This window comes from Lotus japonicus, chromosome 1 (assembly GCF_012489685.1).
Source record: "Lotus japonicus ecotype B-129 chromosome 1, LjGifu_v1.2".
Classification (NCBI taxonomy): domain Eukaryota; kingdom Viridiplantae; phylum Streptophyta; class Magnoliopsida; order Fabales; family Fabaceae; genus Lotus; species Lotus japonicus.
This window is the reverse complement of record NC_080041.1, coordinates 129362085-129388608: the sequence shown is the minus strand read 5'-3', so window position 1 is coordinate 129388608 and position 26524 is coordinate 129362085. Positions and strand designations below refer to the sequence as shown.

Sequence of the window (26524 nt, the reverse complement as noted above, 5' to 3'; positions counted from 1 at the left end):
CACGGAACAAAACCAATATGTCCTGTTCCGTCCCGTTCAGACGTGTCTACCAAACGCTACCTATAAGTCGCATGGTTGATACAATTACCATCCCACTCAAATCACTCATCAGTCATCATGAACAAGTAGAAATTTTTCACCCACCATAAAGTAATGAGGTTTTTCAACGTTGCAAATCAGCAAATGGAATCCAAAGAAGCTAAAAACAATGTAGGCTTAGGTCAAGATTTGACCTTCGGACCCCCTAACATTGTCTAGGATTACCATGGGAAATCAACTCATTGCACGCACCTCATTGCAATGAAGATGTTTTTGCCTCAATCGTACGGCAACAGTGTCACGTGTCTATATTGTCAATTTGTGTTCCTCTGTAGGGTCCCTCTAATTGACCATCAGAAACTCAGAAGTCAGAGTGTTTTGGCTTGGACAATACATCAGACAAAGTTTCCATTAAACTAAAACATGGGCTGATGGGCACCTCGAACCTTGAGGAGTTTAGTTTTAGCCCGAGAAGTAGTATTTAATTAAATCTTGACTTGAAATTGAAATATATTAGATGAAATTAGAGGTCTATAATTTGTACAGTACCTCTCATTTTAATAAGTAACATGCTACATGATAATGGATAATTGAAAGGAGAAAAGTGTGAATTACATGAGGATAAGAAAAAGGGGTGAGCAACAATGGCTTCTCGTGAATGACAGGGTTGACGATGAGACAAAGGCCTCTATCGCACGTTTCAGACTCGTTTGGATTTACATACCTCGAAAAAACAATAGGGAAGTCAAGATCAAGTTCTTCTGGTACACAAAATATAGTGCTACCCCATATTCACTTATTCTACGTGATCTTTAGGGTGTGTTTGGTACATTGAAGAAAAGTAGGAGAAAAGGAAATTAAAAAAAAAATACAAAATAAAAAGTGAGATGATTCTTTAGGTTAAAGTTAGAGGAATAGTAAAAAAAAGTGAGAGAAAAGATAATAGTATATTAGTAAAATGACGTAAATGTTAAAAATTTAAAATTAAAAATAATAATTAATTTTTTTAAATATTAATTTTGAAATATGGTTTAAAATATTTTTTATTTTCTATTTTTAATTAATATTTATTAGTATTTTTTATTATTAATTATATAAAATATGAAAATACGTGTTCTTTTGGCAAATCTATTAAAAAAAAAAACTATAGTTCGCTGTTGTTTTCTCCTCGCTTTATCAAAGAAAATAAAAACTAGGACCCACGACTCGTTTATTCTCTTCCCTCTTAGTTTTCTATTGTTCCAAACCAAACCAGTGAAAACTTTTTGAGGTTTGTGTTTTCTCTGGCCACCCTTTCTTTCTTGGCAAAATATATCCTTTCAAACAAAGCCTTAGATACACGGCCAAAAACCATCAAAATCAAACTACTGTAAAGATTAACAGTTTTTCTTATTTTTTGAGATTATTAATCATGTTTTTTATGTTTTTATGTGTATCCAAACATGAGTAAGACATTTTTTTTTTCTTTACATTCTCAACTAACTAGTATGTAAGTAAGCATACCTCAAGAAAACTTGTTCTAAAGTAAAAAAAATTCACCAAGGCCAATTTTCGTACTTTAGTGGCAGTTAAACTCACGCTACGAATATACCAAAATAAATTTCAATTAACGTTAGCGTCGGTTTGACAACTTACCTGCTATTAACGGTAGTCAATGCTAATTTCACAAGCACTTAGCATCATTAAGACCGGTGTTAATTTGAACTGGGTCTAACTCATCTCTTAGGCCCCGCATGTTAGTGTAGGTCTGACCAATACAAAACTTCGATGATTTCTCGGCCCCATTGTCCTTATAAGAACCATCCTCCCTTAAACACGTCACCTTAACAAATTGAAATTGTCATCCCCACTTGTTTGATGTCGCCCTAACCCGATCCTGATCCCTCCCCCTGCCACAACCTCTCTACCCATCCCCAACTTCCTTTCTCCCTAAAACCACTTTTCACCAAACACCACCTTTCATCACGACCCCAACCGTTGTGCCTCGAACCCCACCTTTTGTTGCAACCCTAAGTTTTCAACTTCACTTACGACTAGGTTTTGTAGGCATGGGCACAAACTTTTCTTAAGGTTCGCATCCAAACCTTCATCTCCTCTTTTGATTTATTTTGCATCACATTCCGCTTCTCTTTGTTGCCTTTGCATCATTGATTTGAATATGTTTTTATATTTGATTTCCTTTTGTTGGTTCTGAAACTTTTCACCTACATCCATGTTATTTTTTCCTGAATTAATTATACACAAGTTATAATTTTTTTTGATAAACAAAGCAATATATGGAAAAGAAGTACAAGAGGTACTTCAACTCAATACAAAGATAAGAGTAGCAAGAGAAGCTAAGAAGTTATAATTTATTAGCTCATGACAAGAAGGTAAAACTCGATAATTGGCTAGCAAACCCCAATCACCACGAAGAGGGTAGAACATGATAATTTCCTTAAGAAATAAGATCAAAATAACGATCTGATATCACATCTTCACACTTATATGTTTTTAATTGATCAATTATTTACCAATGTGAGATCTAATCACGCACACTTGAAATTTCTAACAATTTACTCATACCTAACTAACCTATACGCATCTAGTATGTTTTTACCTACCTAAAACAAATATTTGTTGTCGGTGCTAATGAGTCAAACACTTATTGTAATCCCTAATTATATAGCTTTCTAAAATTTGAAGAAGATAAAAGTTGAGACTTGAGAACAAATTGATTAAAGTTTATAAGTTTGTGCGGATACATAAAAGTTGATATAGTTATGTGTTTTTAAAATGGATGTAGTTATGTAAATTATGAGCTTATTTAGTAAAGATGTTATCTTATTTGCATATTAATCATACTTTTTTATTTTGGAAAAATTCAGTTTGAGTATGTTGAATAAATTAATTAAAAAGGGTATAACAAATAGGATGATGCACGAAAATGTATAATCATAAATATTACTCTAACCTATATCACTGATAAGATTAACAGTACTCCAAGCCGTCCATGATGTATTTTATTTTAAAAAGGGAAAAAGACATAATTAAAGGTCTACTTTACTGACAACTGGAGATAAAATCCAAAAAGTTAATATAAAAGTGTGGGCTAGCTATGGAAAAGATTCTTAACTTTTGCATTATTTCCAACATAACAAACCACGAGGTTAATTAGTTTCTCTTTTTCTTGATTCAAAACTCGCCATAAAAAAGTATCTAAATTTAGTCTGTAATCAGTAATCACCACTTTTCAGTTTTTAACCAAACATTATCAAAAGTACGTTTGGTAGTAATGTCATTTTAACCAAACATAATCAATTCTTGAGCTAATAGCAATTTTTTTTTGAAAGTAAAAAACTAACAGCTATTGTTTAGTTACTTTAGTAGTAATGTCATTTTAATTTGATCCCTAATTTATTTAGGGATGCCCATTAGGGTGGACAAGTTTCAAATTGGTTCACCGGTGGACCAAGGGTCATAATAGTAATTTACAAATAAAAATATATAAAAAGAATAAATTATAAAAAAAAACCTCTCTTCTCAATCCTAACTCTTTCAGCTTCCCTAAGCAGAGGCCACCACCTCAAACCCCTCCCCACCTCAACACCTCTGTTTCCCCCAACTCCAACCCACAACTCCATCTCAACCTGAACCATAGACCCTAATAACCAAAATGGCTATCAGTTTCAAGTTGCAATTTTTCTGGGTCTATTCCTTCTTCACTTGAAAATCTCACACATACCTTAGATACAACAATTTTAGAGAAGACATCTCTGCATCTTTGACAAAGCTCACACAACTGGAGAGAGGGTTAAGAAATTCATCAGGTAGCTTCATCCTACCAGTACCAACAGGACCCAAATGCTCATGATGACTTGACCCAAATTTTATCAACTGTGCAATTTCATGATCAAGATCACTTGTCCCTTCTCCAGCTGCACGAGATTCATTGATGCTACTACCATCCCCACAGTTACCTATATCTTTGCGTGACAGACTCATAATTTATTCTTAGCTTCTTGCATTCTCTATATTCTACAAACAGCATCAACTCTAAGAAATTCAGAACTAAAGGAATTTTCAATCATAGACACACAAGAATATGCAGATAATATTGACAAATTAAACTGTTCCAAACCTAAAAATTAGCATCTAAACTAATAATACTGGCATTCAGTGAACCAAAACCCTTTTTCAAGTTCGGCACTTTTCAACAGGGTGAGTAAGAAAATGAGGAAAACAAATCAATTCAACATAAAGAAACAAACTTTAGTCCAATTCTGAGAATTACAACAAAAATTAATATCTGGGTAGCAAATGAAACTCAATTTCCATCTTGGAACCTTACCAATTTAGCTTACTTGGACCTTCAAGGGAATAATCTTAGAGGTGAAATCCCAGGCTCTATATTCAAGCTAGAGAACCTGGAACTTCTGAATCTGGACAATAACTTCAAATTCTCCGAAAAACAACAGCAAGAAAACCAAAAACACCACAAATCCCTAATAGCCCCATTGCAATCCCAAACTGCCCTGAAGCAAACATGAACCTCGTTCCACCTCTGGAACCCCCCATGCTACCACGAACGAAGCTTCTTGACCACAAACCCAAATTGAACCAGAACACCACTCTGTTGAGAAACCCAGCCAAAATTGCTGCTAACTATTGAAGCCTCATTGCAGATCCACTGTTGTTAGTGTTTGTGTTGCTCGTTGTTTTCTGATCTGCAACTATGAAGCCATCGGAGGCGCCCGGAGGCGGAGGCGGCCACATCGGGGTCGGGCTTGCGGGGGAGGAGGTGGAGTATGGGCTGAGGCTCCGGCGAAAGGTGGTGGTTGTGACGGAGAGCAGACCAGTGAGAAAGGGGGAAGAAGAGGGGTCTATTTACCCTATTGCTCTTTTATCATCCATTAAATCCTAACCATCTAATAAAAGAATATTCTAAGATTCTCAAATCTAACGGCATATGATAATGGTCCACCGGTGGACCAGTTTGAAACTTGTCCACCCTAGTGGGCACCTTATTTAGTTAACCAAGTATATACTTTCGCATTGTCCCCGTAAAATAGCTCAAGTGGTAGGAGTTAGGGGATATATGGGTTGGGTAGAGGGAGATTCAGGAATCGATTCCTGACGATTGTAATTTATTTTTCTGATGTACAAAGAAAAAAAAAAAATATATATATATATATATATATATATATATATACTTTCGCTTAAAACGGTACCGATGTAGATTCGATTAGGGATTTCTTCACCACTTCATTCAGAATGTTGTTTTCCCGTAGTACTTATGATTTCAAGAACATGCCTTAGACCACTTACAATGGTTGTTGAATGTTTGTTGAAAATTTGTGTTGATGATTGTTTAAACCTTGTAGTGGTTGTTGAAGAATGTTGATGGTGATGTGGAGGAGAGAGGGAGGGGAGAAATGTTGAGGAAGCTCAACAATGTTGAGAGGCCTGCCGGACGCCACGTGGCGCGCTCCGGTTGGGCACCGACAGGCGCATGACCTGCACGCGGGGACAAGGCGCGTGACGCGCCTGGGATAAGGAGAGAGAATTTGACGGATTTCCTTGGACTGCCACGTGTTAGGATCTGATTGGGTCGTCGGATTTATTTTACCCTTATCTTTTGAACTCAATTATTTCATCAATAAAAAAATTTTCTGAAAAAAAAATTTATACCAAAATTCATGATTTTTTTTCTCTATAAATAGAGACTTGATTCGTTTGATTTGGACACAGAAAAAAAAATTAAATTGTTAAGTGTTTATTGCTTTAATTTAATTTAAAATAATAATTATAATTTTATGTAAATAATAAAAATATAATTAAATAAAAATATGAAATAAAAAAGTGGTGGGTTAGGGTGAGTGGTGGGGTAGGGAGTTGAATGAAAACCATTAGAGGTGGTAATTGTTGAGAGTTTGTTGAATTGGAGAGTGAAGATGATGTGGAGTGTTGGGAAGAGAAAAAGTGATGTTAAGATGAGGTAAACTAAACAAACCATTGTAGATGGTCTTAGTCAGTGATAGTAGTTTGTGATGATAATCAGAGTGAACCAACTCAAACTTTTATTCATCAAAAAAGGGATTTCTTCTTAGTTGTCTTTAGTTTTTATTACTGTTTGCATCAAGACAAACTAGAAAACACATATTTTGATGCATCACAATTGAATAAGTAAAATTTTATCATGTTAACTCAAATGTTAAATTAATTGAGTTTAAAGAAAATTTAAAAATATGTACATTTGTAATATATAGTACCGCTATTTGAGCTTATGCTGTAAAAGTGTTCAGGCGTCTGAGGTGAAGGACAACAACCATTACTGCTAAACATTGCAGCAATATTCTGAAAAGGGGATAAAAGGGTGGAAAGGGAAAGAAGAAAAATCTAATTGAAGAGTGAGGACCAGCTTCCCCTTAGGGCCAAAATAAAATTACCAGTGAAAGCGTCCAGCTGCAACAGAAATCCTATAGATTCTTCTTGTTAGAGTATAATACTGGAGCACTCTGTAGAATCTCAAGAAAAAGGAATATGAAGAAAGGAAAAAAGGAAACAAGGGTGGGGGAGAAAAAGACAAATGAAAGAGTTACACTCTTTTTGGCATTGATAATTAGGTTGCAGTGTCCAATCAACTCCTTTTGACTTTGCATGGCACCAACCCCTAGCTAATTAGGCCATGTCACCACGAAATTATTTACCTAATACTACAAAAATGATCAATTTCAATGTGACATGATCAGGGCCCGAAAAGAAATACAAGAAAGTGAGGCCCTCTTTTTACTCTTTCATCCTACAAACAATCATAATGTTTGATTATTGTTGATAAAGTCAATCATATATTAATACAAATATCTATTGTAGTACTTATGAAGATTGCTGAAGAATAATTGAAAGAGAGTAAAGAGAAATGTATATTTCTTTAGGTGTGAAATGAGAGCATCGATCATGGCATTGGCAGACAAAGGTAAAGGTAGAGGTGCACATGGGCTGAGTTGGATGGATTTTGGTCAAAATAAAATTTGAACAGATCAAAATTGTCTGGGTTGGGTTGAGTTGGATTTAACAAATTTCTTCTTCGGACCCGATCCGAACCAACCCAACGAAGTTTGGATTGGATTGGATGGATTTATTGGGTCACTATATTAAAATAATAATATATCTGAAATATTAAAAAATATTGTAAAAATTATTATAAATTCAGAAAAAAGTTATAAAAAATACTAAATATGTTATAATACTAAATAGCATGAAAAAGACACAAAAAGTTATAGAAATAATACCACATAAATGACATATAGCCAAATATCATGAAAATATAAAACTTCATTACCAAATGACATGAAACAATCTAATAAATAGTATCTAAAAAGTGAAAAACAACACTAAATGTCATGTCATGACACTTAGAACTTAGATTTCTCCAACATGCCAAATAACTATGTATAAACATGTAACAATTAACTACGAACAAATACTCTAAGTTCAAATATGACAAATAACTACAAATACTTAAGTCTCAAAGTTTCAAAAAGTCATCACTCCGACACTAGCACTCCAAGTATAAGTAAAATTATAAAAATTATTATTATATGTATGGATTCTGGGTTGGGTTGGATGAATTTGAACTGAATCCGAAATCCGATCCGAATTTGGTTGGTTTGTAGTAAAATCCATACGACTAACCCGATTGTCCGATCCAACCCGCATTTTTTCTATTGGATCGGATTGGGTTGGGCGGGTTCATTGGATTTACCCGGCCCATGTTCACCCCTACTCAAAGGCATCAAACAGCCATCAAACCTATGCATGCACTTTGAAACCATGGTTTTCATGGACACCAAAACTAAACAAAATTATGTTTATTTGTAAAATTAGGATTTGTATTTGTAGCAGGAACAAATTTGTTCACACTTTATCATAGCTAGAGTGACCCAAGGAGATCAAGATGTTAGGCCAGAAACAAATCTAACTTAGGTAGAGTACAAAACTATCTCAAATTGGCACCCCTACACATAATAATCTAATAAATGAGCATCAAATCGTTTTCTTACATATTAATGTCTCACTTCTGATTTGGTACCCTCTCCGTTCCAAAACTATTGTTGTTTAAACTTTTATGTTTTATTCTAAAACTATTGTTGTTTTACGATTTCAAAGCATTTGAATCTCATTTTCTTCCATTCATGCCTTTATTTAAAAAAATCTTTAAACTATCACCTCATATTTTTACCTATCACAATTATTACCAATAAGTTACCAATAGTTATCATTCTCTCTCTTTAATACAACTCAACATTAAAAACAGACATTTCGGTCAAACTATAACATCAATTATTAAATTATGTGTATAACCTTAAACAACAATAATTTTGGAATTGAGTGAGTAATTCTCTAATGCTTCGCGTCACGTTCACAATTGACAATAATCATGAAGATTGGCCAATATTATAGTTTCATTTTAATGGGCTTCGGTACCCATTTTGTAATCAATGGATGGGCTTCGCCCAACCAAAACTAACAACGCATAAATACCGGTTCAAAAAATTAAACCCGGTCGGATCAAACGAACCGGAATAAGAAGGTTGAAGTCTGAAGAAAACTGATAAGAGTGTTGCAGAAGATTCTTCAAGACGAGTCGACTCAGTTGATTTGAATCTCGTGCATTTCGTGTCAATCACCATGGACGAGTTGAAATCAGCATTGGATGAGCACATGGATCTCATGGCAGATCTTGTTCAGAAGTTATCTTCAGAGCTTCGTTCTGGTCTTCGTCCCGCTTACGATAACTTCATTGGGTTTTTCCATGCCATTGATTGGAAGGTACCCCTTCTGCTTTTTTTTTCCTTGACCCATTTCTTTTTTTGGGTCCTTGAATAATGGGTTGTTTTCAATTTTCCTTTTTTTTGGTTCTATTTGGGTGATGGAGAAATCAAGTGGAAACCAACTTGAAGTGCAAAATGTGGTGTTATTTTTAACCTTTGTGTTTTCCTGTTGTTGAAATTTGTGACTTGTGGGATGTTCAGTTGTTGTTTGTTCTGTGTGTAACGCCATTTTGTTGGATTTTGATGTTGGGGATTGGAGCAGAAAGGTCTCAGTTGAAGGGTGATATAATCATATGAAATGTAATTTTAGATTTTGTTTTTCGGTGATGTTCGAATAGTGGAATGAGCATTGGTGATGATCTTTTATGGATAAGGAAGTTCAAATTTGTTGTTTCCTTTGCATGTGGTGAATAGAAAATGCTTGGATGAGTTATTGGTTGGTTTGCAATTTGGTGTTTGAAGACTTTCTTTCCATGAGGGTGCTGATTGTTTTAAGCATTTGGTCCTTGACAATGTTGTGCACAGGAAACCTGTGGATCTAGTAGGGGTATCAAAGGTTATAACAATATGATGCGATTTTTCTTGTCAATATAATGGAATAGGATCACAGGAAGAGAACTTAGGTTTTTGACATGAATATTATCCTCTTCAACTTTCCATTTATATGCTATGTTTTTTGGTGTACTATATACTTATGGATAAATATTATGTTTTTCTGAATCATATTGCTTCTGGTGTTTTCTGTTCATATATTTTTCAATCTTGATCATTTTGTCCTTTTCTGAACTTTCTTATTATTTGCATCCTTTGGAGTTACTAATATTGCCTTGATTTTTTGTTTCAGGAACCTTTTCTAATAGGATTGTTAACATTCCATGCTGTTTTGCTGCTTGTGACTGTCATATCTAGGAAGAATACCAACTTCCAAATGTGCCTGTTCCTTTTAACATGTATGTAGCATTCCTTCTATATGTTATGAAGTGTTTTTTTTTTTTTAAATAACTATATTGCTTGAATAGTCTTCTCTAATACTTTTGACATACTTCATTCATGTTTGAAGTTGTTGCTATCCTCCTTTATAATAAACTTAGTAGCCTTGCTTTTGTTTTTCTTCCTAGAATGAAATGCTGCATTGAGATAATGTGAAATTGAGAGAAATTCTGCTCTCTATTCTGTTTGGCTAAAAGCTTCACTCGTGCCAGCCCTTTATCTTGTCAAGAATTTATGATTGAAAAGATTCCTAAAATTGTCATAAAAGAGTGAAAATCCAGTCATGTTAGCTCATGGAAACTATATCCTTTTGTATAATGAAAAACTTTGATGACTGCAAAATTCTAATGCTGCTTTGAGATAATGTGAAATTGAGAGAAATTCTGCATTCTACTCTGTTTGGCTTTAAGCTTCACACATGCTAGTCCTTTTATCTGGTCATGCATTTATGATTGAAAAGATACCTAAAATTGTCATAAGAGGGTGAAAGTCCAGTCATATTGGCTCATTCATTGGAACTAAATATTCTTTTGCATAGTGATATATTTTGATTACTGCAAAATTCTTCATATCATTTATGTTAAGGCTTCTTTGGAATGAGAATGTTCATGTCATGATCTTAACCAGTGATCAGGCAACTGAGATAGAAATGCCCTTTTAATCCACAAATTGAAAATTCAAGCTCAGAACATTCAGGATGCTGGAACGTAGGTAGTAATGTGCTCAGTTTATTGATTCCCTTTTTTGCCTCTCTCTGTCCCCCTTGGCCCTCTCCTTACTCAAGCCCCCTGTTCAGGTAAACAACTTAATTAAGCACCTATGGCAACCATAGTAGTCAATCGCGGCAAATAGCGGCGCTATCGCGCCGTCGCGGCGCGTCGCGGCCCTTCCCCGCGATTCTGAATCGATCGCGTTGCGGAACGCCGTCGCGGCTGTCGCGCCGCGAATCGCGGCCAAATTGCGTCCAATCGCAGCAAATCGCGGTGCTCCAGGTTGAAGATGGGTCGGGTCCAATGAAAATCCCCAAATTGCCCTCAAAATTTTAAAATTAGGTTAAAATTTGAGGGTACTTTTGGGATTTCGCTCTTAATAAGTGAAACGGTGCGTTTCACTCATCTTCTTCAACGCGTTTCTTCTTCTTCTTCTTCAGCGCGTTTCTTCTTCTTCATACGCGTTTCCTCTGCAATCTCCGGTGTCGTTCCTTCAGCTCAGCCCCTTCGACCAGAAGTCCAGAACCGGCCACGACGCAATCTGACAAGCACCGTCCAGGCTCCGGCGACCACCACCCCTGTTTCTCTTGGGCCTTTGTTCTGTTCTGAGTTGCTCTGTTTTTTATCTTCTATTCCTCTATTTTTCTTTGCTTTCTTTTCCTTCTTATTTATTATTCTGTTCTCAAAAATACTTCTCCAGTTCTTCTCCTCTAGTAGTCCTCTCTTCTCTATCACTTCATCATGTTATGAATTTGAATTTTGAAGTTATATTTATCACTTTTTAGTAATTATATGTATATATTAATTATATAATATTATATGTGAAAAATCAAAATAGCGGTCATCCTGCTATCCGCTATCCCGCTATCCCACTTTTGGGGTCGGCCGCTACGCGCCGCGATCTGGGATTGACTACTATGATGGCAACTAGCGCTTATTCATGAGCTAATTTGAGAAATTATTGAAATAAGCTTAAAATAAGTCACATGTAAATATAAGCTCTTATTCATTAGGTAATCGGAGCGACTTATGAAAATAAACTCAAAACAACTTATAGGTAAGCTCTCCAAACACTTGCATAAATGCTTATGCCTTAAGATAAGCTCTTCCAAACGGGGCCTTAGTTTAGTACTAGTCTATAACCTTTGTTGATTGTTGTTTGCTGTTTGATTTGGGAATCACTGAAGGCCAATGTATTGGTCCTTATTTTTACAAAACCTTCATCTTGAGGATAAGGTTTTGGGGCGCCGGTGGGTGGGCGGTTATTGTTAGGAAGTGAGAAATGACAGGGTATAATAATATGAAGAAGAAACGTATAGAAGAGGGTCTGGGATTTTGGAGTGGGAATCCAAATCTCTGAATACCTTGGTGTACAGAAGAGATACATTTCCATTATACATTCTTGGTATCAGAACTTGTATCGCACTGATATTGGTCAGGGGGACTTTTTCTACAACAAAGGTTGTTCTCCCTATGTCTGATCCATCTCTATTAAATAATCGCATGGGTGCATGCTATAAAATTCTACAGCAAGTAGCTGTCCTTAATTAGGTATGGAATTACAATTATAGATAGATATTTGAGCTTAAAATGTAAAATATTGAGATAAAATTAGGGGTGGACATTCTCTTGAATTAGAATTTAATTGCACAAGCTATAAATCCAAGGTAAAAACTTTACTTCCAGTTATATGGCAATTGTTGACAATTCATGAAGACTATGTAGAGTTGTTGAACTTTGATGAAATCTGGTACATTTTTCTGTGCATTTTGTTTCTCAGTTCAGCATTATCACTAATATCCACTTTTTCTGAAGTTTTGTCACTCCTGATTTTCTATTTCGTACGAATATCATTCAATTTGCAGATGCTATTAATGTAGCTTGTCTTACCTCGTAATACTTTTGGTGCAGTGATTGGTGTGTATCTTGCCGAGAGGCTTAATAGTGTCATGGGAAAAAACTGGAAAAGCTTCGCTGCTCAAAACTATTTTGATCCAAGTGGATTATTCATGTCAGTTCTTTGGTCTGGACCACTTCTTGTCATTGCTATGATAATCTTGGTCAGTATTTTCTGTCACAACCATTTTTGTGCTGGTATTTTCATATTGAATATTGACTTATAGTATCTTGCCTCTTTTTGCAGGTAAACACACTCTTCTCCTTATGTTACTTGATTGTTAAATGGAAACGAGCCGAACTAAGACATCGTGCAAGAGCTGCTAGTAGTAAGCAGGACTAGTTGGTTTGTAGTAGGATTTTGATGTATTAAACTCTTTCTTTTCAGTGAGGTTATGCAATCACAAGGTTTTATGCGAATGAATGTCATATTTTGTTTTTAAATAGTCTTATGGACTACTCTTTACTATCCAGTTATGTTTACAGTCTATGATTGCTATTAACAAAGGAATCTTTGTAACAAAAACAAATTGTGTACATATTTAATGTTTTTTTTTCAGTAACTTCCAAAATCAAGATTGACTTGCACAAATATATCGTGTTTTGTTAGGGTTGAAGATGTATAAACATTTTGTTGGAGAAAAAAATGTGTCTCCCTTTGCAATCAATCTCTCCCTCCTACGAATATCCTTGGCCGTGGAATTTCCTTGGCTTATGCCTTCTGATTTGCACCATTTTCCTTGGCCTATGCCTTCTCAAATTTTCATCCCCTCTCTACTTCTCGGTCTAAAACACTAGTGGTGGACAGAAGAAGACATCACATGGGGCTATATGAGCAAACAAAATAGGGTTTGTGAGGGCAATAAAAGTAAATATGCTTTAAAATCTTAGCCCCCTCAAAAAAAGAGTTGTCTCTCCTTCCCTCCTCTTAATCGAACACGATAACATTAAAATCTCTTCCGTCTTCCCTTTCCCTCTCGCAACCTCCATTAAAATCCATGTCATCCTTTCCTCTCAACCAAACACACCGAACTATTTTTTACTTATAGACTTCAAAATTTATACTATTGTCTCGACCATCATAGACCTAAATTCTTCCAAATTAGGAGGAGTTCTGTCCCCGAAGGATAGCTCAAGTGGTAAAAGTTAGAGACATAAGGGTTGGGTGGGATGAAGGGTGAAAGGTCCCAGATTCAAACCCGGAGGAGGGATTAATTTACTAACATTTCTAACAACTAACATTTGTCTATAATAAAAAAAGGAGGAATAGTATGAACTTGATACTTTACTGTACAACATTTGTTTTAAAAGTGACAACTTTTATAATTTTAAATTATGAAAATTGTAAATATATTTAGAATTCTTTTATTTTTTGAATTTTCTCATCCAAACACAGTCTACGAGAAATCTAGGGTTAGTGATTCGCAAAGCTTCCTAAATGTGTTGGTCTCGGGCTGACATCCTCTCTAGTGGACTTCTCTCAATTTTTCTCCAGTGGACATTTGTGGTGGTCTCAGCCGCCACAAATGTTGTCAATTTTTTTGCAGCAACATTTTGTGGGAGCTGGCAACATTTTTTTGGTGGTTATAAACCGCTACAAATGTCTACTGTAGAAAAATTGTAGATTCACGGGAAAGGATCCGGACCCGTTGGTCTCCGTCGATTGAGCTTACCCTTTGGACCCTTACCCTTTGGACCCTAGAGTCGGGATTAGCGTTGCACTAGATCATGAGAGGAGGAGCCCGTGAAGGAAAGCCCATTCATGGAGACAGCCATAGCACTATTGGTTTTAATTTCACATGAGTGTTTGAGATAGAAAAATAAATAACACATACATGTAAACAAAACATGGTACACAGCTCAGCAAATACTAATAGAGGGCTAGAACACATTGTTTGCAAATGGCTTGTGAGGAAGAACGAGAGGGCAAATATCAAAACGACATTCGGAAAAGGTGACATTGCTAGTCTACATTGCAAGTTTGGAACGGTTTGGTGCATCCGCAAAGCCAAATAGAAGAACATACTGGAAAGAAGACAAAAAATGATGGGAATATTTTACCTATGTATATGACCTTGTAATAGATTGAACGATCTGTATCACTCACATTGCATATATACACTATTTTCCCACCAAAATTGATCAGTTCTTGGTTCAATAAGGTTAACTGATTTTAAACCATTGATTATGAAAAACTGACGACAAAACTCTCACTATCAAATATTTAATACAGCCTAAATCCCTCTCTACAAGCAAGTCCCAAGCAGGAGAAGCAAAGGTAGAAACGCCTTAATCTGATAATCATTTCACCATATTAGACACTAGAACCACCAAATGTAACTACACGGGAAGGAATCTTCAGGCATGCACCCTCTAAATTACCTGAGTAGATTTATTCACTTACACCCGCAATTGCGTAAAACCCTTTGGTAATTGTGCTATAATACATCCACCTAATGTTTATTTTTCCACTTGCCACACCATTAACATGAACTGATTAGAACAATCATGCGACTCACCAATAGACCTAAATGACAAAGATAATGATACTAAAAGGAAAGTAAGCAAAGCCACCTAACAACCAAAGAATAATTAAAGCAAATCCACTTTGAGTTTAACATCAGACATATCAAGTGATGTATGCTTTAACCAACAGACCTTGTTTACCTCTGGCCTTTGGATCAATGCAGTATCACACCAAATTCTTGCAAAAATTTGTATGCAATCTGATTGATCCACACAACTGTTCTCTACTTCTCTTGTTCATATCGCTTTATTGCGCAGTCATAATACCCTTGGAATTATATAAATAATCAAAAGTCCCGCTAGCAACTTCAAACTTACTGCACATATTTTGTGCATGAAAAATCTATATAAACATGAACAATTTAAAAGCAAGGTCTCACACAAGACAATCTAGGAAATAACTTCCAAGCAATGAGAGGTAAAAAGAAATGCAGACCAAGCAGGAAATCAAATTACAGAATGAGCCAAAGTCCATCAGACCATCACAAACACAGGAATGATTTCCCCTAAAGATGTCCTTGGAATCATGAAAATATCCCATTTTTGATAGCTAAAGGACACCTAAAAACCCAGGCAGTAAGCATCAGATTCATACATTAACCTTCAGTCTAGTGTATGCCTAGATTTTATCAAGCTTATCTGCCTTAATGACCGGGTTGGCTTTCGCTATGGCCTCCTGACCAACAGCCCTATAATCAAAAGGGCAATCATGTTTATCCGAATAGCGATGCATTGCGCAGAAGACATTGCCACATTTGCAGCTGAAACCAGTTAACCCAACACGTTTCCGGCAAGTGCCACATCTGCTGGGACCAGTCTTGGCTTTCACCTCCAAGCTCTCACCGGAGGATGAATCCGCAGAAATCTGAGCAGTGACTGCCTTGACCTCCACAGGTTCAACTCGTACATTAACAGCATCTGCAGTGATGGCCTGCTTTCCATTGCCATTGGAACAGCTGTTCACAATATTTTCAACCGATGTTGCTGCAAGCTTGTCCTGCTCCTGCTTCAATAGCATGTCCTTGTAACACTTGGAACACATGTTCATGGTAGCCGCCCTTCCAAAGAAACCACAATTATTGACGCAGAGAATAGGACGCTCTGGAGCCTGGCATCCTGTCTCATCATGAGATTCCATTACTCTTGACCACCTGCAAGCAAGGCACCACATGATCTAAGAAAAATATCTTCACATTTTTTTCATCATCCTTTTTCCACCTAGGTGTCATTGAATTCAAGGATCAGACTATGCCACAATGCTCTATCATGTTTATTAAGTTCATAGATAGATTTCCCTCTAAACCCCCCTCTTCATGATTTGGTAATTCAATAGTTTTTCCAGGTCTCCCTCTACCCATAACTCCTAGGACCCTGAAAAATATACCCAGACACAAAGAAAAAACCATTCTGAAAAGAAAAACATGACAAACTACAAACATCTCAAATACTTGCAAAAATTAAGGATTGTTGTTGCCGGTTCTTAAGGACTAGCAGCTTAACACCACAGAAACTCCATGAAAAAACATCAGTGAATGCCATGGTTTTAAATGAAGGTCTGCAAAGGTTTTGGACTGAAACCAGACCGTGATTTCAGCCACAACAACCATGTGTATTCATAATTTCCTCAATACAAATGACCGCAAAGCAACCTGACGCGACTGTTGCGTCGACCGCAATTTAAAACCTTGGTTTACCAAGCCTTTTAGACATCATAACAGGCACCTCAATGTTTAGAATGATTAACAAATAACTGACAGAAAATCTTCTCCCTCAGACACTATCTTCCAATATAGTGCTATCATATCATATGAAAAAACAAAGAACACCAAGCTCCAAAACCCTCTAAATGGACACAGGACAAGCACAATAGCACATACAGAAACTAAATCCCAACAAATGCATCAACACAATCAATAGTCATCAGTGATTCAAGCATGCAAACAAAGCCCAACTAAACAATCATAGCATCACCAAACTCACACAGAACAGTTCCACTTCCAATGCACAACTAAGATCAACCAAGTTGAAAATGGACAAGGGAAGCAAGAAAAACACAAGTTTGAACACCCCCATCAACTGATTCACACAACACATGAACACATACCACAAGCTACCCAAAACCCCACCAAAAAAATCGAATTTTGACACCAAAAAAACAATTTTTTTATACAAATTTAAGAATTGGGAGCAATCAGAAAGCAATTAGAAGTTCCAATAAAAACCCGTTGCTGTAGAAAAATTGAACAAAAAAAAAAACACAACAGAAACGTGAAATGGAAACCCTCACCTTGGTGGTTAGGTTCACCGATCGTGAAAGTTGTATACTGTTCCCTGCAACAACAAGAAGAAGAAGACGGTGTTAAAGGTGATAGAGGTAAAAGGGCAATAAAATTTCGAAAAAAAATGAAAAAAATGATAGACACAAAACAAGACATAATCCTGACCTCAAATCAAAGAGAGAACAGTGTATATAACTCGAACAAGGTACGAGATTAAACGGAGGAGGAGCAGAGGGAGAGGTTAGAGAGAGAGAGAGGGGTTTGAATCGGTCGTATCGTGTTGGACAATGCTTTCTGTGACTCTCTCTCTCTCTCTGTCTTTCTTTCTCTCTTGCTCTGTTTGTTTGAACTTTATATTCAGCATAAGTCGGTTGTTTTTTCTTTTACCAATTGGCCCCTCAATTTTACCATATTTTCAATTTTTTTGCTCATCTCATCTTGATATGAATAATATTTTAAGTATTTTTATGGGTTATATATCTTTTAGTTTCTAACTTATCACTTGTGTTGGTTGGCCATGGATAAGTCCCATGATGATGATGTAGCTGGTTCGAGGAGGTCTTGGACCCTTCACGGGTTTTGTATCTCTCAGTTGATGGCCTTTTCAAGCATAATCTTTATCTAATGGGGATGGGGTATGGTTCGTGACTCAAATGGAGCTTGGCGTTGGGGTTTCTATGCTGGTCAGAATAGAGGAGAGCTTATTATATTTGTGCTGAGGTTCGTGCACTTAAGTTTGACTCGAGTTTCTTTGGAACATGGATGCTTGGAAGGTTCTTTGCGAGATAGTCTGTTTGAAGTGTGTGGAGGCTCTTAGGGATGATCGGTACGAGCAACATGTTCATGCTCGTGAGTTTGCGGGTGTTCGCCAATTGAGAGTTCTCCTTAGACATATCACTCGAGAAGCAAATGGTCCTGTTGATTGCCTGGCGGAGATGGGTGCTACTTCTCAGTGTGCTCACTATTCTTGATGATTCTCTTGATCGGGGTTGTCCCGTTAATCTTCAAGATGCTTTAGGGTGTAGTTTTTGCTTGTTTGTTTAGTTTTCTGATGCACTAAAAAATATTTATGAGGTCATAAAATTTATATGACAATTTTTTATCCAATCACTAGCCCACATAAATTTCCACATGAACTTTTCACATCTGTTATATCCCTTAAAAATTTCTTTAATCAAACTTAGTTATTCTCTAATGTCCCTCTGTCCCTCCACGCCAACCACCACCAAGCATAATTTATAGAGGCTTGGTGGTGGGGGTGGTTTGGCATGGTGGAGAAAGAGAGTGATTTCATTCATGGAGGAGGGAGAAAGAGGGGAAATACTATTTTTTTTATTTATAAATATTTTAGGGACTAAAACAAATGTGAAAACTTCACATGGTGAGTAGTGTCTGAGTAAAAACTTTACTACACATATATAGGCTTTATAACGTCATAATTATTATTTTAAATCAAAATTTATAGGAATAAAAAAAGATTTTTTTAATGACCTCTTTAGATTCGAGTGTATAATTCACTGACTAAAAATATATTTAACTCTATTTTTTATTTTTTTGAAAGAAACTCTAATTTTTATTCTCACTCACTTAAGATTTACACTCGCATCTATTAGCTTAAACATTTATATGATTTATGATTTTTATTAATTTGGATACAATTTTACGTGATATGTTTTATTTGAAGAGTTAAAAATAACAATATTAATAATTAAAATATTATAAATTTAAATTTCGAGAAATATATTTGTTGGAAGAGACATGTACACATTTCTTGAGTGATGACATTCGTCAAAGACAAAAAATTATTATAAATTTAGTTATTTAATCGAACTTAAAATTATGGGTTAAGCGTTATATTGGTCCCTGTCTTTGTCTCGCCGTCTGATGTAGGTCCCTGCCCGGAAATTTTTTTGCATTTGATCCTCATTTTTGAATTTTTTTTTGGAGCGGATCTCCGGCGAGTGCTGAAAGGGCATGCTGACTAGGATAAAAATGCTTACGTGGATTTAAAAAATGAATAAAAAAGAGAAAAGAAAATACAAGTCAGAAAATTAAATCCAATTAACAAAATTAAATCCAATTAACAAATACAACCCTAAATTAATCAATCTTTCATCTTCATCACAAATCAATCGTTCATATTCTTCACCTTCAACAAACCCAACCACTGACCACCATGAACCCCAGCCACCGAGGCACCACCACCCAAACCCAGCCACCGAGCCACCACCACCCAGAAACCCACCCCCGCCTCCTTCGAGCCCAACAACCCAACAACCATTTCCTATCATTTCGATACCCATCATTAAAAAGAGAAAGAGAGAAAGAGAGAGCGATAGAGATATAAGCAGGGAGAAGAGCCGGAGGCGGCGCGGCCAAGGAAGCAGGGAGGAGAGCCGGTGGCGCGGACGAGGACGAGGACGTCGATTTGCACCGAATCTACCCCCTTTTCCCTTCGATTCGCACTAGGTTAGGGTATTTGGGGACTTTGGAGTTGCTCTGTCATCTCTCTCTTCCTTTGGGTTTGCAGGTTAGGGTTCCAGATTGGTGGTGTTTGGGGGCTTTGGTTGAATATGGGTGAGGGTGGGAGAAGAGAAGAGAAGATGTTGTGGCCGTGGAGGTGGTGGGCTTGAGTGGGGAATCAGCGGAGACTGGAAAGAGTGGTGTGGAGTTGCTGGGTTTGAGATTTTGTGGAGACTAGGAACAATGCTTTGATTTCTCATTCTTTTTTCTGAAAAATGCAGATATGTTCACAGTAGATCCATCTCTCTTCTCTTCCCCATCATCATCTCTTTACCCTGCCCTGTTGTCTCTCTTTTCCTCCTTCTTTTGTTGCTTTCCCACACACTATAGTCGCTTGGGTTTTGGTAGCCACTGCAAGATCCGAACTGGGTTTTGTTAGACTTAATCAATCTAAACGTTTGGAACTTGGTAGAGAAGGGAATAATAAACTTATGATAAATGAGATTCACAATGGAGATATTGCTGACTTTTCTTTGTGCGAAAGCCCCAATTATTGTTGCTGGGTTTGATTTGTTAGATTTGTGTTGGTGTTGTGAGAAATCTGATTTGTGGTTGCTGGGTTTGAATTTTCTGATTTAGGAATTTGTGAATTTTGGGATTTAGGGTTTCTTTGATTTGGGGGTTAATTTGTGAGTTATGAAAAGTTTTGGGCTTTAATTATGTTTTAGTTTTTCTAATTTTGCTTATTTGTAATTTTTTTTTATTTAATTTTTTATTTCCACATCACTTAAAAAATCCCAGTCAGCAAGCCCATTCAGCATTCGCCGGAGCTCTGCCCTCCGGCGAGGATCCGCTCCAAAAAAATTTCAAAGACGAGGACGAAATGCAAAAAAATTTTCCGATGAGGGGACCTACGTCAGACGGCGAGACAAAGACAGAGACCAATATAACGCTTAACTCTAAAATTATTTAAAAATACCAAATTAAAATGGGAAGATTATAAAATGGATAATGGGTGTTAAAGCAATTTAGATTAGTTATACTTTAATTCATCTATGTTTTATTTTTGAAGTTTTCTCTCTTGTCTCATGAGTCATGATTTTTAATTGCTGCATTTTGTTGTAGAGGGGAAAGTGAGTAGTTTCTTATGACAGGAGAGAGCAACGTAATTAAAATTTAGATTACATTAATACTACCTGTAAACATTTGCATAAAGAAGATGAGGCCAAATATAATTTGGGCCTTAAGCATAAAGGTTGGGTTGCAAAGTTAGACTGAAATGAACAGTACATTTCTTGGTCCACCCGCTTAGCATGTTTGACCAAAAATGTAAAAAGTAAAAACTGAAAAGAAATGGCTTCGCCCGGGTTCGAACCGGAGACCTTCAGTGTGTTAGACTGACGTGATAACCAACTACACCACGAAACCCTTGGATGGTGTTTTATCTCTAGTTAAACACTTTATTATTTTACCGCGGCAGAGGTTACGTTTTCATATAGGTCACGTTATCCAACCGCATAAGAACAAAACAGCGGGAAAATGGAACAAAACCAGAATCGCATAGCGGGAAAATTTTCCTTTTTCGCTTCAAATATATATATATATATTCTGTGAAATCACAAAATTCTAAGTTTCAAATCGAAAATGGCGAAGAAGAACAAAGCTAGGTTTTCCGACGACGAAGAAGAAATCGAGGCTCAAAATGAAACAAGCCTCTACCAGGTACCCTAATTTGAGTGATTTCACGCTTTCTTCTTCATTTTCCTGTAAAAAAATGGAAGGTTTGTTGGAAACTGAGTGTGTGAGTGGTTTTGTAGGTTCTTGGTGTGGAGAGAACAGCGACTCAGCAGGAAATCAAGAAGGCGTACCACAAGTTAGCTTTGCGTCTTCATCCTGATAAGAACCCTGATGATCAGGTTGATTTTTTTTTTCCAATTTGAAAAAATTAGGTTTGAATGGAAATTAGTTAGTTGAAATTGATCTCCTTGTGTTCATATTATACAGGAAGCTAAAGAGAAATTCCAGCAGCTGCAGAAAGTTATCTCGATTCTCGGGGATGAAGAGAAACGGGCCGTGTATGATCAAACTGGCTGTGTTGATGATGCTGTGAGTCTTTCATTTTTTCATTTTTCTGCTGCTGCTGATTAGTGAAGCTTAATATATTGAATTTGTGATTGAAATTGTCTAGATATAAAGTAAGTCCTTATGAACTAGGGATGGAACCTGAAACAAATAGGTAAAGGGGTGAAAATTTGACTCATCAAACAAAATTAACAATGGCTAATTGAATGAGGTAGGATCATTTTTTTTTTCAAAAGGGGCAAGTACTTTTTGAATGAAAATTTTGTTGAGTGCCCCGTTTTATAGTACGTAGTGGCTAGTTCCTTCCGAGCTTATGGTCTGTTAATTGTTATTGGAAGTAACAATCTAATAGAGTAATATAAAATGAAAGGATCGGTATGTTGAACGAAAACAGTATATATTGTCAAGGATTTTTTATTCTTTTTTTCCTTTGGATCAGAAATTAGAATGAAGGTACTAAGATAATGCAGATGCACTAACCCCATAGTTCTTGATATTCAGGAGACATGAACTCTCCATCCCTATTTGACCTTTTTTTTATCTCTCAATCTCTTAGTAATTAGGTAATTATTCCACCTAACTAACTGGGCAGGGTTAACTGATATGCATTTAGCTCCTCTGAGAACTGAGAGTCGCTTTAAAGGGTAAAGTAAGTCATCGCAACCATTAATAATGATTACTTACTTTGGAAAGTAGATGAAGCAACTCAATCAATAATTGTGATGACTTACTTTACTTTCTTAAACTCAACTGATACTATCCTTGTATAATGATTCGAGTTTTGAAAACGAGTTTCTTATGGACACTAGTTAATGAGCTTTTAGTTTTCTCTACTAGGTGCTTCTAGTTACTCAAGAAATGAAATTAATGAATGGTTTTGAATATTTTGGGTTCCTACTTCCTAATAAACTAAATCCCAGAGATTAGCATTTAGGAACATTAGTGAAGTGCTTGAAATTTACAACTCTTTTATGTTTTCTGTAAATCAGGATCTTGCTGGAGATGTTGTTCAGAATCTTCATGACTTTTTCAGAACAATGTACAAGAAGGTATTGTATTGATATATGATATGATATGCTATTTGCTGATGCATTGTTGTGTACCTGTTTTCATTTGTGTGGTTTTGTGATGTGAGCCGCAGGTCACTGAGGCTGATATTGAGGAGTTTGAAGCTAATTATAGGGGATCTGACTCGGAGAAAAAAGATTTGATTGACCTATACAAGGAGTGCAAGGGTAAAATGAACAAGTAAGAAAGCATAAGGAATCTGTTGATGTGCATGACCCATTTGTGAAAATGCTTTGAGTTTGAACTCTCAAATAACTTCCCCTTGCAGGCTTTTCTGTTCGATGCTTTGTTCAGATTCTAAACTTGACTCACACCGATTCAAGGATATTCTCGATGAGGCTATAGCTGCTGGTAAGAAACTAAGAATATTAACTTGATTTTGTTGGCTGAGATTTCGGTCAGACATTTGCTCTAGGTCTAAGTTTCTCTGCTGTGGAAGATATATATTGATTCTGATTTGTTAGACCTGGAATTCAAGTCAATAAGACAATGAAAGGCCATGCAGTTATTTTACTTTTAAGCTTAAGCACTAAGAATCAGCATGTTATTTTAAGAAGTCATGGCATAGTCCATTTTATATATATCGGGTTGTTATATTTTCTTTTCTCTTCTCCGTATTCTGCAGGAGAACTAAAGGCAACAAAAGCATATGAGAAATGGGCTAAAGAAGTATCTGAAACCAAACCACCTACAAATCCTTTAAGGAGGGGGAATAAGTAAGTTTATCAAACAGGGTTTTGCTTATGCTCTTTTTTCATTTATACTGCTGCAATTCTGAAATGATACTGTGTTTTCTACAGGTCAAGTAAGCAGTCTGAAACAGACCTGCATGCAATCATAGCACAACGCCGAAACGAGAGGAAAGGCCAGTTTGATTCAATGTTTTCAACTCTAGCTTCGAAATATGGTGGAGGTGATATGCAAGAACCTTCTGAAGAGGAATTCCAAGCTGCACAAATGAAGCTGGGGAGTGGAAGATCCTCCAAAAAAGCAAAGCAATCAAAGCGGAAGTAAAAATGATAGAATTGTGTACAGTAAACTTGTTTCTGTGAGCTAACATTTGTTTCTGTTGTCAATCATTAATGTTTTTTTTTCTGCGCTGAACTACTAGCTTGTGCTTTTTACTGTGTAAGGTAATGTGGCTTGTTATTTTCAAAACTGGAACACAACTTTTACTTGTGACAGAGAGTGATGGTCCCTTTTGTTATCAATATGGTATGGATATTTATTATTGTCGACGAAGTTTCAGCACCAATCTTGCTATTCTCACAATTAGATTTAGATGTAAGATCTGTGACATGTGCTAAGTCTTCAAAGCACACAGCAAGTTTTGGCTTGATAACAGCTACTGACAAATACTGGTTTATGGCCTTGATAAATTTCATAGAAGGCATAGATGGCTGGCTTTGCCTAAGGTTAGAAAGCCCTTCTGAAGTATATTTGCAAATGTTTAGGAGATTACTTAGTCTATAAATAATAGTTAGGATACTTGTCATAAAGATGTTCACATTTTACTCGGAATTCTCTGAAAACACCTAAGTTACAAAAGGCTATCCAGAAAAACTTGAGTATGTGACTCAACCTATTTTCAATGAAGCGCAGATTCAATTCATTTTCATGTTCATTTTCTTATAAGTTATAACCTTTCCCCATTTTTGCTCTTTGATTTATTTGTTTATCAAAATTTGCTGTATGCGACAAACAAGCGTTTGTTCTGCATCATATCAATGATCTACCACATTTTGTTTAACCAAATAATTATTCTCTGTACTTTTTAGCTGTGAAGACGGTGTTTAAAACTATATTAGCCAAACATGATTTAGAATGTTACTATATTCAGTGTTTAGTCATTGTCTACGCCTAGTTTATATATTATTATGGCTTAAATATGTTGGAAGTCCCTCTAAAATAGGGGTGCTTTGGTTAAGGCCCCTACAAATTTTTTTGGGTGGAATAAGCCCCTAATGTGAAAATAATATATGGTGATAAGCCCCTACCGTGAGGTTCCGTTTAATTTATGATGATTCTGTAAACGGCGTTGGCGTGTATTATATTTTGTGAAAATTATTCAATTAAAGAGGGTGCCACGTAAGTAAATGAGGGATCAAAAAATAAAAATAAAATGAAAATCCAAAGTAAAAAACACAAGTACGTTTGGGGATTTTACTTGAGTTTTTTACTTGGGTTTTTATTTTTTCAACCCTAATTTACTTACGTGGCACCCTCTTTAATTGAATAATTTTCACAAAATATAATTTACGTCAGCGTCGTTTGCAGAATCATGAGAAATTAAACGGAACCTCACGGCAGGGGTTTATCACTATATATTATTTTCACATTAGGGGCTTATTCCACCCAAAAAAAATTGTAGGGGCCTTAACCAAAAGATCCCTATTTTAGAGGGACCTCCAACATATTTAAGCCTATTATTATAGCACACTATTGTTTTTATATCACCTATCCCCATTATGTGGTAAGTATCTTGACAATCAAACAAAAAAACCTTGAATAACTCAAGACATGGAATGATTACATCAGACAGTACATGGTTGCTTTTGGGGAGACAATGATTATTGTAATAGTTGGGGGCTGCACAGGAGATAGCAATGGTTGTACAGAACAGATAAATGCTTTAGAGGTAACTGCCTAACTCGCTTGAATAACTGAAGACTCTCCTACCAACTTTATTAACTTCTTACTGTCTCACAATGACCAAAACTAATTGCTAGAATGTTTGATTCCACGGTTAGGATGTTTGGATTCACGATCAAATCTTTCAGAATTAGTTTTGCTATCACAAAAGCCATTAGGAGTAGTTTCTCCCTTCAACATGAACATCTACCGTATATCCAAACATGCATGAAAAAATATCTTGGATTATGCGCAAATCATGAACTAAACATTCACCGCTCTAACAATGACATGCTTGCATGTGGCCATGTGGGGGAAAGTAAAAGCTAGGAATGGGGAAAAAGGCAACTATTTGAAGCAAAGGAGGATGAGAAGCCAATATATCCAGGTGAGGGTCAACAGTGTTACTTATTTGTCCTTGCTGGCAGCTAAAATTTTGGCCTAAAAGATTGTATGAATTTCATTTAGGCATAAAGAAATAACAATCTTGCTGTTTTATTTTCCCTTGATCTTGTTATTGAGTTCCTTGTGATCAAATCAAATGTTGCAAAAACCGATATCTGTTGTTCAAAAAAACACAGTGAGACTGTTATTTTTCCTTCACCGTATAGTTTTCTACTGCTTATACAAACATGCAGTATAATGACATTGCAATTAATTCTATTACTGGTTGTTTAAACAACTTAATTAAGTTCTTGATTTGACACCATAATCACTAAATTAACATCAAATTTCACTTGTTGAGCGCATGATTAGAGATGATTACTACATTACTTACAGCTAAATTAACCCTATTAACATCAAAATGGCAAATATATGATATGATTACAACCTGTGTTGCACGGGTACGGGTACGGTATTGGGTACGCGGTACGCGATTTTTGAAAAAATGGGGGTACGGGTACGTTAGATATATATATATTTTTTTATACATAATATTTAAATATAAATAAATTATGCAAAAAAAAAAATATATAACTAATTAAAATAAGGGGAATGCTAACTTACTCCCACTTATTTTTTAAAA

The 26524-nt window shown here is 36.1% G+C and overlaps 3 protein-coding genes and 1 non-coding gene across 4 annotated transcripts; 2 read left to right on the top strand and 2 right to left on the bottom strand.

The window, feature by feature from the left end:
* The first annotated feature begins 8617 nt into the window (after positions 1 to 8617).
* LOC130730665 (uncharacterized) lies at positions 8618 to 13024 on the top strand. The gene is made up of 4 exons (XM_057582727.1): positions 8618 to 8850; positions 9697 to 9802; positions 12464 to 12612; positions 12696 to 13024. Exons 1-4 carry the CDS (start codon positions 8710 to 8712, stop codon positions 12789 to 12791), a joined length of 492 nt encoding a protein of 163 aa, XP_057438710.1. The 5' UTR covers positions 8618 to 8709; the 3' UTR covers positions 12792 to 13024.
* Positions 13025 to 15281: 2257 nt separating this feature from the next.
* Positions 15282 to 17586, bottom strand: LOC130730664 (zinc finger A20 and AN1 domain-containing stress-associated protein 8-like). Its single transcript, XM_057582726.1, has 3 exons — positions 17419 to 17586; positions 17262 to 17305; positions 15282 to 16125 (listed from the first exon to the last, which is right to left on the bottom strand). The coding sequence occupies exon 3, from the start codon at positions 16110 to 16112 to the stop codon at positions 15594 to 15596; it is 519 nt and encodes a 172-aa protein (XP_057438709.1). The 5' UTR covers positions 16113 to 16125; positions 17262 to 17305; positions 17419 to 17586; the 3' UTR covers positions 15282 to 15593.
* Positions 17587 to 21064: 3478 nt separating this feature from the next.
* On the top strand, positions 21065 to 24104 carry LOC130730663 (chaperone protein dnaJ 6-like). The gene is made up of 8 exons (XM_057582725.1): positions 21065 to 21438; positions 21534 to 21632; positions 21721 to 21822; positions 22788 to 22847; positions 22940 to 23046; positions 23135 to 23217; positions 23492 to 23582; positions 23667 to 24104. Exons 1-8 carry the CDS (start codon positions 21361 to 21363, stop codon positions 23878 to 23880), a joined length of 834 nt encoding a protein of 277 aa, XP_057438708.1. The 5' UTR covers positions 21065 to 21360; the 3' UTR covers positions 23881 to 24104.
* Positions 21071 to 21144, bottom strand: TRNAV-AAC (transfer RNA valine (anticodon AAC)). The gene has a single exon. It is a non-coding gene; the product is annotated as a tRNA-Val (tRNA).
* Positions 24105 to 26524: the final 2420 nt, after the last annotated feature.